The 12,285-nt window shown below is 57.4% G+C and overlaps 3 protein-coding genes across 5 annotated transcripts; 2 read left to right on the plus strand and 1 right to left on the minus strand.

Annotated features, from left to right (window-relative positions):
- Positions 1–102: 102 nt before the first annotated feature.
- LOC116454984 (myotubularin-related protein 9-like) lies at positions 103–4,360 on the plus strand. 3 transcript variants are annotated; one of them, XM_032132253.1, is made up of 12 exons: positions 103–297; positions 766–958; positions 1,176–1,235; positions 1,421–1,529; positions 1,757–1,882; positions 1,960–2,133; positions 2,654–2,871; positions 2,965–3,126; positions 3,213–3,354; positions 3,439–3,659; positions 3,762–3,913; positions 4,037–4,360. In XM_032132253.1, exons 2-12 carry the CDS (start codon positions 777–779, stop codon positions 4,189–4,191), a joined length of 1,701 nt encoding a protein of 566 aa, XP_031988144.1. In that variant the 5' UTR covers positions 103–297; positions 766–776; the 3' UTR covers positions 4,192–4,360. The 3 variants fall into 3 exon arrangements, with proteins under 3 accessions (XP_031988144.1, XP_031988142.1, XP_031988143.1); XM_032132251.1 differs by having other exon boundaries at positions 232–297; positions 553–958; XM_032132252.1 differs by lacking the exons at positions 103–297; positions 1,176–1,235 and having other exon boundaries at positions 364–958.
- A 672-nt stretch (positions 4,361–5,032) lies between these two features.
- Positions 5,033–9,250, minus strand: EIF3I (eukaryotic translation initiation factor 3 subunit I). Its single transcript, XM_032132297.1, has 11 exons — positions 9,142–9,250; positions 8,828–8,920; positions 8,650–8,737; positions 8,125–8,190; positions 7,462–7,611; positions 7,242–7,369; positions 6,853–6,963; positions 6,445–6,534; positions 5,969–6,042; positions 5,683–5,775; positions 5,033–5,393 (listed from the first exon to the last, which is right to left on the minus strand). Exons 1-11 carry the CDS (start codon positions 9,142–9,144, stop codon positions 5,312–5,314), a joined length of 978 nt encoding a protein of 325 aa, XP_031988188.1. The 5' UTR covers positions 9,145–9,250; the 3' UTR covers positions 5,033–5,311.
- TMEM234 (transmembrane protein 234) lies at positions 9,224–11,914 on the plus strand. The gene is made up of 5 exons (XM_032132304.1): positions 9,224–9,278; positions 9,608–9,760; positions 9,992–10,058; positions 10,208–10,300; positions 11,595–11,914. The coding sequence occupies exons 2-5, from the start codon at positions 9,686–9,688 to the stop codon at positions 11,654–11,656; spliced, it is 297 nt and encodes a 98-aa protein (XP_031988195.1). The 5' UTR covers positions 9,224–9,278; positions 9,608–9,685; the 3' UTR covers positions 11,657–11,914.
- The last annotated feature ends 371 nt before the right edge of the window (positions 11,915–12,285 follow it).

Genomic DNA, 12,285 nt, shown 5'->3' on the forward strand with positions numbered 1-12,285 from the left:
CACCCCGAGCTCCTCCGCTGATGCCCCGCTGGCACCTCAGGGTCCTCTCCTTGCACCCCAGGACTCCTGGTGCACCCCACAGTCCCCTCCTTGCACCCTGAGACTCCTCCTTGTGCCCCAAAGTCCCCTGCTTGCACCCCAAAATCCCCGCTTTCACCCCAAAAGTCCTCTCCTTATGGCCAGCAATTCCCTGTTGGCACTCTGAGGTGCCCTGCTTTGCACCTCACTGGCCCCACACTTGTCCCCCGAGGTCCCCGCTTGTCCCCCGCGGTCCCCACCTACCACCAGCCCGAGCAGGTAAGCAAAGGGGTGGCCGGGGCAGGACCACCCGCCCTCCTCCTCCTCCTCCTCCTCCTCCTCACCCAGGACCCTTGGCAGCAGCTCCTGCCCCGTCCCCACCCCGGAGGTAGCTTTAGGGACAGCAAAGCCCGTGGCGACCCTGGCAGCGGGGTCGGGGTGGGGCCTCTCCCGGGGTGCAGCCCCAGCGCGGCCGGGAAGGACCCGGAGCTGCTCCCTGCAATCCCATTCCCACCCCAAATCCCCTCCCTCCAGCACAGCCGGTACGGGGGGACGCCGGAGCCAGCTCAGCCCCGCCCCGTGCCTCAGTTTCCCCGCTGCCTGGGAGGGAATGCGGCACCCCCGAGTGCTGGAGGTGACAATGCCACCACTCGGAGGGGCAGAGCCGCGTGACGCACAGGGAAGGGGTTTCCAGCCGGGCCGTGCGCTGCAGGATTTCCCCTTTCTCCCTCTCCCTGCGCCGGGCAGAGGCAGCGCCCATGGAGTTCTCGGAGCTGATCAAGACGGCGACAGTGGAGAACGTGCTGCTGTCGCGCTCGGGGCTGCCGGCGGTCAGGGGCACCCTGTGCATCACCAGCCACCACCTGCTGCTCTCCTCCTGCCCCCGCGGCGATGTGGAGCTCTGGCTGCTCATCCGCAACGTGGACGCCGTGGAAAAAAGGTGCGGCTGTCCCCAGGGCTGTCCCGGTCACCCCTGTCTGAGCTTCCCCTCCCAGCCCTGGCATCTCTGCCTGAGCTGGAGGTTCCCCCCCCACCCCACACCCCCTTGCTCTGGGTGGGCACCCCACGGGCACCCCAGTGCCCGCCCAGCTTTGTCCTTCCTCTTCCTCCCGGCCCACCCGCGGCAGCAGCGGGCATTGACCTCCTCTCGCCTTCAGAGTGCAGAATTTGGGCTGGTACCAGCCCCCCCGGACTGGCGGCTCCCTGCGGGACACCAGGTTTGGCTTTTTTGGCTCTTTTGCCTCTGCCACCCACCCACCGTGCCCCATCCCGGCTGCGGTAGCAGATGAGAGCCTGAAGTCCGGCACAGCCGCGGGGGGAGAGGGCAGCTCGGCGCTGTCTGTGTGTCCCCGTGTGTCCCCCACCCAGCCCTGACCCCCCACCCCCCTCTCGCCTCCCGTAGGGTCTCCGGCTCCTCCGGCACCATCACGCTGCGCTGCAAGGACCTGAAGGTGCTGCAGCTGGAGATCCCGGGCATGGAGGAGTGTCTGAACATCGCCAGCTCCATCGAGGTGAGCCCCGGCCGGCGAGCAAAGGGTTGGCCGGGGAAAAAGCGGCAGCTGCCGTGTTTGCTCTGGGTCTGGCATTAACTGGGTAAACACCCAGCTCCGGCAGCGCTGGCACCGGCTGCCCACGGGGCTGGGACGCGGCCAGGAGCAGGGAACAGCCCTGGGGACACGGCGGGGACGGTGCCAGCGCCCCGTGCCCGTGAGCAGCTCCGCCTGTGCCCCCGCCGCAGGCGCTCTCCTCGGTGGACTCGGTGATGATGATGTACCCGTTCTTCTACCGGCCCCCGAGCCTGAGGCTCGAGCAGGGCTGGCAGCTCTTCCCCCTGGAGCGGTACTTCCAGCGGGTCGCCTCGCAGGTGAGCCCGGCCCGGGAGGGACCCGGCGCCTTCCCCGCTCCGTGCCGGGCTCGCCGCTGATGTCGCCTCTCCCCCAGACGAGCCAGTGGCGGCTGAGCACCGTGAACCGGGACTTCAGCACCTGCCCCTCGTACCCTCCCGCCGTGATCGTGCCGGCGGCCGTGGGCGATGACACCGTGACGAAGGCGGCCCGGTTCCGGCAGGGCGGGCGCTTCCCGGTCCTCAGCTACTTCCACCCCAAAAACGGCACCGTGAGTCCGTCCCGTCCCTCGGCCCCTCTGCACCCCGCCAAGGCCGCCTTGCTGCTCTCCCCGCCCCGCAGGGGAAGGTGGCTGGGAGCCCTGCCATGCGTCTTCCCCCTGTGCCTCAGGAGGTGGGATTCCATCCTCATGGAATCCCGGAATTGGGTTGGAAGGGATCTTAAAGCTCATCCCGTTCCACCCCTACCATGGGCAGGGACACCTTCCGCTAATCCCAGGTTGTTCCAAGCCCCAATGTCCAGCCTGGGCTTGGGCACTTCCAGAGATCCAGGGGCAGCCACAGCTGCTCTGGGAATTCCATCCCAGCCCCTCCCCACTCTCCCAAGATCCCATCTATCCCTGCCCTCTGGCACTGGGAAGCCATTCCCTGTGTCCTGTCCCTCCACCCCTTGTCCCCAGTCCCTCTCCAGGTCTCCTGATGCCCCTTTAGGCCCTGGGAGCATCTCTAAGCTCTCCCTGGCGCTCCCCTTCTCCCGGCTGCACATTCCCGTCTCTCCCCCGTTCGCTGCAGGCCCTGCTCCGCAGCAGCCAGCCCCTGACCGGCCCCAACCGCCGGCGGTGCCGCGAGGACGAGAAGCTCTTGGGGACAATCCTGGACGAGGGGGAGCGAGGCTTCATCATCGACACCCGCTCGGCCCAGGCGGCCAAGCAGGCCCGGATGAGCGGCGGCGGCACCGAGCCCAAATCCTCCTACCCTCAGTGGAGGAGGCTGCACCGAGCGCTGGACAGGTGAGGGCTGGGCACTGGCACTGCGTGAACGTGGGGACTGCAGCCCTGCTGGCAGTGGCACCAAGCCCTCCACGCCTCTGTCCCCTCTCGCAGAGGCCGAGCGCTGCAGGAGAGCTTCATCAGGCTGGTGGAGGCCTGCAGTGACCCCTCCCTGAGCATGGACCGCTGGCTGAGCCGGCTGGAGAGCAGCCGCTGGCTCGGCCACGTCAAGGCCGCCCTGAGCACGGCCTGCCTGGCTGCTCAGTGCCTGGACAGGTGAGGGCAGCTGCACCTTTCCCACCTTTCCCAAGCCCTCAGTACAGCCCAAAATCCGGGCACCAGCCCTGGAATCGCCCCCACAGGGAGGACTCCAACGTGCTGGTGCACGGGGCGGAGGGGACGGACACGACGCTGCTGGTGACAGCGCTGGCTCAGCTCATCCTGGACCCGTCCTGCCGCACCCTGGAGGGATTCCAGGGGCTGCTGGAGAGGGAATGGATCGAGGTGAGAGCTGCAATTCCAAGGGGGGTGGGGATGCCAGGCTGGCTGAGTGCCCTCACACCGTATCCCCCCCTCGGGGTCCCGCAGGCCGGACACCCCTTCCAGCTGCGCTGCGCCCGCTCCGCCTCCTCCCACGCTCGAGGGAAGCAGGAGGCGCCGCTTTTCCTCCTCTTCCTCGACTGCGTGTGGCAGCTGAGCCGCCAGTTCCCCTTCTCCCTGGAATTCGGGGAGCAGCTGCTCCTCACCCTCTTCGACAACGCCTACGCCTCCGCCTACGGCACCTTCCTGTGCAACAACGAGAAGGAGAGGTCGGTGTGGGGGCACAGCCACGGCCAAACCCCTGCTGGGCACAGTTTGGGTCCCAGCAAAGCCTGTTGGGGACTGAAACGCGTCCCACGTGTCCTCCCCAGGAGCCTGTGCAAGGTGAAGGAAAGCACACACTCGCTCTGGGCCTGGCTGAACCAGCCTGAGGAGAAGCAGCAGTTCCTGAACCCTCTCTACTCACACAACCCCTTGGTGATCTGGCCCTCCGTGGAGCCCCAGAGCATCCAGCTCTGGCAGGGTGAGCGGGATCCTCCCAAAAATCCACCCTCAGCTCCGAGCTGGGCTGGCTCAGGGGAAGCTGCTCTGCTTTTCCCTCTCTGTCAGGGGCTGGAATAACACCCAGCCCCCTTCTGTCTCCCAGGTTTATTCCTTCGCTGGATCCGTCCTTCCCAGCACCTGGATGAGGCCTGGGTGGAGATCCAGAGGTTGGTGGAGGGAAACATCAAGGAGAGCACAGGGAAGAGGCTGAGCCAGCCCCTCCCTGACCCCACTGCTGGGACAGAGAATGAAAGATGAAGGATGGGCAGTTTGGGATTTTGGGATAAGGCGACACTGGATATTCCCATGGAAGTGCTGTGCAGGACACAGAGCCCATGGAGAGCTCTGGGAGTGGGGACAAACCCCCTTTCCCAGCTTTTGAGTGCCCGGACTGAGCTCGAGCCAGTAAATCTCTCTCCCCGCCCTCGCCTGTGTCCCGCTCTTCCATAGGGAAGCTGCTTCTTCCCAGTGGGATTTCAGCAGCGCCTGTGGACGGCTCTGGGGCTAAAGGGCAGGAGATCACAGCAAATCCCAGGAGGAGATCACACACAAAGCCAGCAGGACCCAGTAAACCACCACCCCCTCCACAAAACCACAAAGGCTGCAGCCTCAGTGTCGTGCCAGCGGCTCCGAGCCGGGAGCCAGCCTGGGAATTCTGCCCTTGGGCCCAGTTTTGAGGAAGGAAAGAGGCAAAAAAAACCCCATCCCTCTGGAGAGACAGGAGGGTGGGAGGGTGAGGAGCTGCAGCACGAGCTCCTAGGGCAGGAAATAACTGTTCCATGAGGAAAGCTGGCTCAGGGTCAGCCCAGCAGATAAACAAAGCGGCGGAGCCGGGCGCGTGCGTGGCAGCTGGAAAACAATTCCTGGCTGCTGCACTTCCAGCCTTTTCACACTTCAGGGCTGGGCCTGAGGCTGTGGAGCCTCCCTGGGAAGGAGTTCATGGATGGGCAAAGGTCCCGGGAGGAGCAGCACTGCTGTCTGTCTGCCCATGGGTGTGGAACAAAGCGCTGACAGCAGAGCTGGGAAAACAAAGTCCTTGGGTTAATTCTGGTCCAGCTCGAAAAAAAACTTAAAAAACCCCCCCCAGAGGTGTTTTTCCTTGTGTTTAGAAAAGATTGCTATTTATTTCCTGATTTTTTTCCCTCCCCTGATGTATAAATATACCCAGCAGGCAGGCAGCCAACCCAGTTCCCCTCACCCTTCTTCCAGTAAAAGCCATTCCTGCCCTTTGGAGCTGCTCGAGTTCCCGCTTCCCCAACTTCCCCCAGCCCCCAAAACTGCTGTCAAGAATAACTTCAGGCCTTTCCAACAGTCCTGTGGTGGAGCCCATGGACTGGGCAAGGGCTTGGAGAAGGGAGAAGGAGAGGGAAATCCTCCTTCAGGCTTCAAACTCGAACTCGAAGTACTGGGGATCGAAGTAGTGGATGCGGACGTAGCCATCCTCACCCCCACTGCTGTAGCTGCAGGGAGGAAAGGGAAAGTCAGGAATGCTGCTGGGAGCAAAGAGTGGGAAGTTTGGCCTCATCAACCCCTCCTGGAACTGATAGAGGAACCACAAAGGGGACAAAAAAAGGATCAGTGGCATGGCCAAAGTGTGGGACAGGGTGAGATTGACCCCCCCCAGGGCAGCCTGGAATGGGGAAATTCAGGTGCTGGCTGCAGATATCCTGTGGATCTGGCTGTATCCCAACTAAAAAGTGGGATTGGGTGGACTGGGGAGCACTGCAAGAGCCCCAGGGAGCCTCTCACCTCTTCCCATCAGGGTGGAAAGCAACGCTGTTGATGGGCCCAAAGTGCCCCTTCACTCTGCCAAACTCCTCCTCAAAAGCCAAGTGGAAGAACCTGGGAGGGGGAAGATTTAAATTGTCACAAGCCTGGAAGGGAAACAACCAGGGAATCCTCAAAAAAACCCAAAAAACAACCTCAAGGGCTTCTCCAGCACTGCCAATTCCCAAAACAAAGGGAAGTGCAATCCCTGGGATGCCAGGAGTGCTCCAGGTGAGGATTTGGCCCTGCCAGAGGGAAAAGGACCAACCTGGCCTCGAATTTGCCAATCCTGGTGGAGGTCGTGGTCACATCCATGGCCTCCTGCCCACCCCCGAGCACGACCTGCAGGGGAGAGAAACAAAGAGAAACCACAGCCCTGCAGGGCTTCCTCCTGGGATTTAGGGAATCCCGGAATCGCTGAGGTTGGAAAAGACCTCCAAGAGCAAATCCAGCATTGATCCCCACCTTGAAACCAGAGCAGAGCAGGGAGGGCCAGGTCCAGAGGTTCCCTGGACACCCCCAGGGGTGGTGACTGACCCCACCACTTCCCACTCATCCCACAAATCCCACAAACCCCCCAGCAGGCCTCCAACCCTCTGAGGAATTCCCACCTCCTCGTTCCCTGTGCCAGACCCAGCAGAATTCCCCAGGCTCATCCCAGAGTCCCGGTTTTAAGCTGGATTGGGAACACTCACAATGCAGGAATTTCAGGAGAAAGGATCCCCTGAGAGAGCTCATCCTTACGTGGTCAAAGATGGGGGAAAGGGCAGCAGAATTCACCGGCCGCTCCGTCCGGAACGTCTTCAGATGCTCCAGGGATGTGCAGTCGAAGAGCTGTGAGGGAAAAGGGAGAAATTGATGAATTAACTCACACAGATCCAGCCTTGGGCCTCACCTTGATGGGTGTTCCCTCTGCAGTCACTCCTGCAAGTTCAAAATCCAAAAAATATTCCCCCAGAAAAGGAAATCTTTCGCCTTCCAGAGGTGGCAAAGTGCAAATATTCTACGGAAGCGCCAGAATATTTCACTTTCAAAGCGTGGCTGCTCATTTGGCACCTCCCTTTTCTCCCTGAACATTCCCAAGGAGCAAAAAAAAACCCTGGGAGCAGAGATCCTGCCAGGAAATATCCACAGGCTGCTGGAAAAGCTCACCTTGGCCGTGTTGTCCTTGGAGGCAGTGATGAACATGGTCATGTCGCGGGAGGTCTGGATGTCGTTGATTTGCTTGGTGTGCTCCTTGATATTCGACAGCTGCTCCCCTGACTGGAGGGGAAGAGGCAATTTCAGGGAGCTGGGAAGGGATTTCCTCATTAAAAACAACCTGGGAGATTCATGGGAGGGAATCCTGGGCTGCTTTGGGTTGGGAGTTTAGAAATGGATTTCATTCCACGCCCCCACGCTGAGGCCTCGCTTCCAGCCGCGCTCGGCCTCCTCCTATTTTAATTATCCTTGATGAAACCGCTGTTTGGAGCCCCCAAATCCCACATCCCAACCCTGCTGTCCCCCCAGGAATGCTGCTCCATGCTCCCCCAGGCCCTGACCTTGGCACTGAACTGGTTGAGCTCGCCGCTCTCGTGGCCGGCGATGATGAACTCCCCGAGCGGGCCCCACACGGCACTGGTGATCTTGGAATCGCTGCAGGGAATCTTCATGTAGGGCTCGTTGTTCTCTGTGGGAAGAAGGGATCAGAGAGCCCCTGAGGGATGGATCCAGCATTCCACACTCCTTCCTGAGACCCCTGGAGCAGCCCCAGCTCCTCACCGATCTGGCTGGGGTCGCGCAGGTCGAAGAAGCTGACGAAGCACTGGTATCCCATCTGCTTATCCGTGGAAAACATGATGATGTTCCCTCCAAAGTCGAAGCCACACGTCCTCACGGCTGAGCTGGTCTTCACCAGGGCCAGCTGCTTCCCTGGGAGCAGCAGAGAGCTCAGGGATCATTGGGGGAAGGGTGGGAAAAGGGAGATCCACAGAATCGCTCGGGAATCGCTGAAGGATTTTCCAGCCTTTATCACGGAATGGTTTGGGTTGGAAAGGACTTCAAGCTCACCCAGCCATGGGTAGGGACACTTTCCACTAGCCCAAGTGGCTCCAACCCAGCCTTGGGCACTTCCAGGGATCCAGAAGCAGCCACAGCTTCTCTGGGAATTCCATCCCAGCCTCTCCCCACCCTCACAGGAAGAATTCCTTCCCAAATCCCACCCAAATCTCCAGTTTGAAGCCATTCCCTGGCTCCTGTCCCTCCATGCCTTGTCCTCAATCCCTCTCCAGCTCTTCTGGAGCCCATTTAGGCTCTGGGAAGGGCTCTGAGCTCTCCCTGGAGCCTTCTCCTCTGCAGGCTCTCCCAGCCTGGCTCCGTGGGTGCTCTGCAGGCTCAGGAGGTGCCACAGCTCTGGCCAAAAGCGGGATTTGGGAATGGCCTCACCTGTCTCACAGTCCCAGAGCCGACAGCTGTTGTCTGCAGAGCCGGTGAGGACGTGCCTCGTGTCCCCTGGGCCACCAGTGAAGGAATACCAGCCCCAAATTCCACCTGGGTACCCAAAGAATGCTTCTACACCAAATTAAAAACGTGGGGTTTTTTTGGTTTTGTTTTTTGGGCAAAGTCAACATTCCAATATGGACACGGAGCCCTTGCCAAATCCCATAATTTCCCCATGAAATTTGAAGGAAAAGGCTCCATGTCTTGCATTAAAACAACTTTTCCACGTTTTTGTCCCTGCAAATCTTCCCAAAAATCCAGGGAAGCAGCACAACACACAACAAATCCAAATATCCCTTTGGATGTCATCCCAAATCTCAGGGTGGGAGGAAAACCACCCAAAAGTTGGGGAAAGAAGAGGCAGCAGAAGAGTTAAATGCTGCTCTTGGAGAGGAAAACGCGGAGGACTCAGCGGGAATGAATCACCCACGAAAAACACGGGACAAACCGGTTTTTGGGATCAAAGGATACAATCGGCATCCACACACCACACAGCTCCCGTGTGCCCATTGTAGGTTCCCAACCTCTCCCCGTTCACCGAGTACCACACGTTGACAATCTGCGAGGAGGGAGAAAAACCCCAAAAACCCGACAAAAATTAACAAACGCCATTAATTACACGGTTTAGCGGGGCTGGGGAAGCACTCACGGGATCCTTGGCCACGGTGAACAGCAGGTCACCCTCGCGGTTGTATTTGATCTGCGTGATGGAGCGCTCATGGCCCTGCAGCAGGATGGGCTTCTGTAATTAATGATTAAATAAGAAATGAGTGACGGAGAAGGGGGTGGGGGGGGGGAGGGGCGAGCGCGGCCGCCGGTCCGGAGCTTATGGGGCGCGGGGGGGGGGCGGCTAAGCCGCCCCCCCCGCGCCCCAGAAGCTCCGGACCGGCGGCGTAGAGTCGCCAAATCGCCGGTAGCGACGACAAATCGCGAGCACCGCGCCCGTCGCGACATCGCTCTCACCATGGCGGCCACGCTGAGGCGTGAGGGGGGCGGGCACTTCCGGGTTGGCGGCGGAAATACGTCACGATCACCATGGCGACAAAAGGCGACTTCCGGTTAAACCGGGAAGTGGAACGGCGTTGCCATGGCGACCGCGGGTGAGGGGGGAGAGCGATGGCGGCCGGGTTTGTGTGGGAAATGAGGGGGGAGAACGTGGTTGGGGGGCTCTGAGGGGGTGTGAGGGTTCAGGGAAGAGTGTGGCCGCGCGGGGAACGTTGTGGAGAGGGGAGTCAGGCTCTTCTCGCAGGCATGGCAGCGCGGGGAGTGGTTTGGGTTGGGCAGCACCTCAAGCATCATCCCCGCGGGCAGGGACAGCCGGCACTATCCCAAGTTGCTCCAAGTTCCATCCAGCTTGGCCTTGGGTGCTTGCCGGTGTTGCAGAGAGGGGTTCCGAGGCATCGGTGCCACTGGTGCCGGCTTTCCGCAGGGCAGGCCGCGGCTCTGGCCAGTGGTGGCCGTGCTGTGGGGGCGGGAGCAGCCCTTCCTGAGGGCAGCAGCGGCGGGCATGGACGAGCTGCGGGGCCGGGGCCGCCTGGGGCAGCTGCTGGCTGAGCTCCGCTTCCTCTGCTTCAACTACAAGGTGAGAGCCCCACATTCCTTAGGCTCCTTCCCGTCCCTGAAACTTCAAACTCCGAGAATTCCTCGTCCTCAGTGCCCACTCTGCTCTTCCCGTGTGGTGTCCTGTCATTGCCGCTGCTCCTGGCATGGGCTGGGCTCAGGGATTGGCACCCTGTGCCCGGTTTTGGGTGCCCAGCCCAGCTCGGGGTGGGCAGGGCTGGGTCCTCTCGCTCAGCTTTGTGTTCTCCTGCAGTACCTGGTGCCCTTCCTGCTCAACCAAGGCGGATCCCTCCTCTTCTACCTCACCTTGGCCTCCACAGGTCGGTTCCTGGGGCTTTTTTTTGGGGTGGGTTTCTGGGATTTTGGCAGGATCAGCGCTGTGGGTCAGTGACTCGGCCGAACACCAAGAGGCCGCCTTGGGATGGTGACAAAAAACCCCAAATTGTCCACTTTAAACTTGGTGTTTCAGACCTGTCCCTGGCAGTCCCACTCTGCAACTCCCTGGCTTTGGTTGTGACCTTGGTGACAGGGAAGATCCTGGGAGAGGACATTGGTGGGAAAAGTAAGTCCCACTTGAGGCATTTCCTAAAAAACTCAGCTTTTCTTTGATTTCCAGGATTTGATTTGATTTCCATTATTTGATTTGATTTCTGCGATTTGATTTGATTTCCGTGATCTGATTTCCATGATTTGATTTGATTTCCATGATTTGATTGCCATGATTTGATTTGATTTCCGTGATCTGATTTCCATGATTTGATTTGATTTCCATGCTTTGATTTGATTTCTATGATTTGATTTGATTTGATTTCCATGATTTGATTTGATTGCCATGATTTGATTTGATTTCCAAGATTTGATTTGATTTCCATGATTTGATTTGATTTCTATTATTTGATTTGATTTCTGTGATTTGATTTGATTTCGTTGATTTGATTGCCATGATTTGATTTGATTTCCAAGATTCGATTTGATTTCCATGATTTGATTTGATTTGATTTCCAGGATTTGATTTGATTTTCATGATTTGATTTCCAAGATTTGATTTGATTTCCATGATTTGATTTGATTTCCATGATTTGATTTGATTTCCAAGATTTGATTTGATTTCCAAGATTTGATTTGATTTCCATGAGTTGATTTGATTTCTATTATTTGATTTGATTTCTGTGATTTGATTTGATTTCCAGGATTTGATTTGATTTCCATGGTTTGATTTGATTTCCATGATTTGATTTGATTTCCATGATTTGATTTGACTTCTATGATTTGATTTGATTTCTATGATTTGATTTCTATGATTTGATCTGATTTCCATGAGTTGATTTGATTCCTGTGATTTGATTCCCATGATTTGATTTGATTTCTGTGATTTCTGATTTGATTTGATTCCCATGATTTGATTGGATTGACAGTGTGTGGTCTGAAGATACCAAACACCCCACAAGGCTTGAACTGGGTCAGAGCAGCTTTGCCTGCAAAAAAAGGGGAATTGAATTTGGTCTGAAAGGGAATTGAAACATATTTGTGAGCAGAACTGGCAAATTTAAAAACAAACTGGCTGGTTTAAGCTAGAAGAGTTTATAGGCTTGAACTTTTCCCTCAGGAGACATTCAACCAGGAGAGAAACACGAAATAAACCCCTCACCATGGAAAAGGAATGGCCCCAAATCCCCCAAATGACAACCCCCACCTTTCTTCCCCTTCCCTGATATTGCACACCGACACTGCCCTACTCAAAAAAAAATCCAGGAAAGGCAGGAAATTGGACATTTTCAAACTCCAGGACCTGGCAGAACACCTCGAGGTTGTTATTTGAGCCACATTCCCAATCCATGCCCTGTTCATTCCCACAGGAGCTGTGGCAGGAATGTTGCTCACCGTGCTGGGAGTGTCCCTGTGTGTGGCTGGCTCCTGAAGGAGAAGCAGACCAGCAGGACCTGCTGGAAGGTACCTCCCCCTCTGGCTGAGGGAGTTTTTGGCTCTGTCCCACCTGGGAAGTTGTGTTTGGATGTCAGGATCCATGGATTCCCTGAGCACCAGGCTGGGAGCAGGCCCCGTTGCGAGCTGAGCCAATTTCGTGCCTTAAGGAATTTTTTGGTGGCTGTTTCAAGACAAAAACGATGAAATGGTTTTGTGCAGCATTGGAGGGATAATAAATGGTTAATAAATCATCCAGAGTGACCTCCTGGTGATGGATTTTTGATGAAAAGGAGTTTTTAGCATTTCCCAGAGGGACGACGACACAACGAAAATCTCTTGATGAGAAATATCCAATGCAGAACAAATTTCCTGGCAGACATTGGGTTATAAAAACATCAATTCTGTTTGGTGCTTCCTCCTTGCCAAGCTCAGCTGAATCAGAGCTTGGAAAAGCAGCATTTCCTTGGAAAAAAACCAGGAAAACCTCCCTTATTTAACAACATTGTGCATCTAATTCCCTGCTCACTGATCCTCTGCTCCCCAGGCCTGGAGGATGAGGATGAGGGACTTGGATTCATCCCAGAGTCTGGGGTGTGACAGAAATCAAGGATTCACTTCCTGGTA

This window comes from Corvus moneduloides, chromosome 23, assembly GCF_009650955.1.
Source record: "Corvus moneduloides isolate bCorMon1 chromosome 23, bCorMon1.pri, whole genome shotgun sequence".
In the NCBI taxonomy this organism is placed as follows: Eukaryota; Metazoa; Chordata; class Aves; order Passeriformes; family Corvidae; genus Corvus; species Corvus moneduloides.

What these genes read in the sequence shown, in the direction of transcription:
- LOC116454984 (XM_032132253.1), top strand. Translation starts at nt 777, where the DNA reads ATGGAGTTCTCGGAGCTGATCAAGACGGCGACAGTGGAGAACGTGCTG. An exon ending in ACATCGCCAGCTCCATCGAG is followed by an intron (nt 1,530 to 1,756) that starts GTGAGCCCCGGC and finishes CCCCCGCCGCAG; the next exon opens with GCGCTCTCCTCGGTGGACTC. An exon ending in GAGCATCCAGCTCTGGCAGG is followed by an intron (nt 3,914 to 4,036) that starts GTGAGCGGGATC and finishes TCTGTCTCCCAG; the next exon opens with GTTTATTCCTTCGCTGGATC.
- EIF3I (XM_032132297.1), bottom strand. An exon ending in GTGGTGTGTGGATGCCGATT is followed by an intron (nt 8,191 to 8,649) that starts GTATCCTTTGAT and finishes CTGGTGGCCCAG; the next exon opens with GGGACACGAGGCACGTCCTC. An exon ending in ATTGGCAAATTCGAGGCCAG is followed by an intron (nt 5,776 to 5,968) that starts GTTGGTCCTTTT and finishes TCCCCCTCCCAG; the next exon opens with GTTCTTCCACTTGGCTTTTG.
- TMEM234 (XM_032132304.1), top strand. Translation starts at nt 9,686, where the DNA reads ATGGACGAGCTGCGGGGCCGGGGCCGCCTGGGGCAGCTGCTGGCTGAG. An exon ending in CCTCACCTTGGCCTCCACAG is followed by an intron (nt 10,059 to 10,207) that starts GTCGGTTCCTGG and finishes TTGGTGTTTCAG; the next exon opens with ACCTGTCCCTGGCAGTCCCA. An exon ending in AGAGGACATTGGTGGGAAAA is followed by an intron (nt 10,301 to 11,594) that starts GTAAGTCCCACT and finishes TCATTCCCACAG; the next exon opens with GAGCTGTGGCAGGAATGTTG.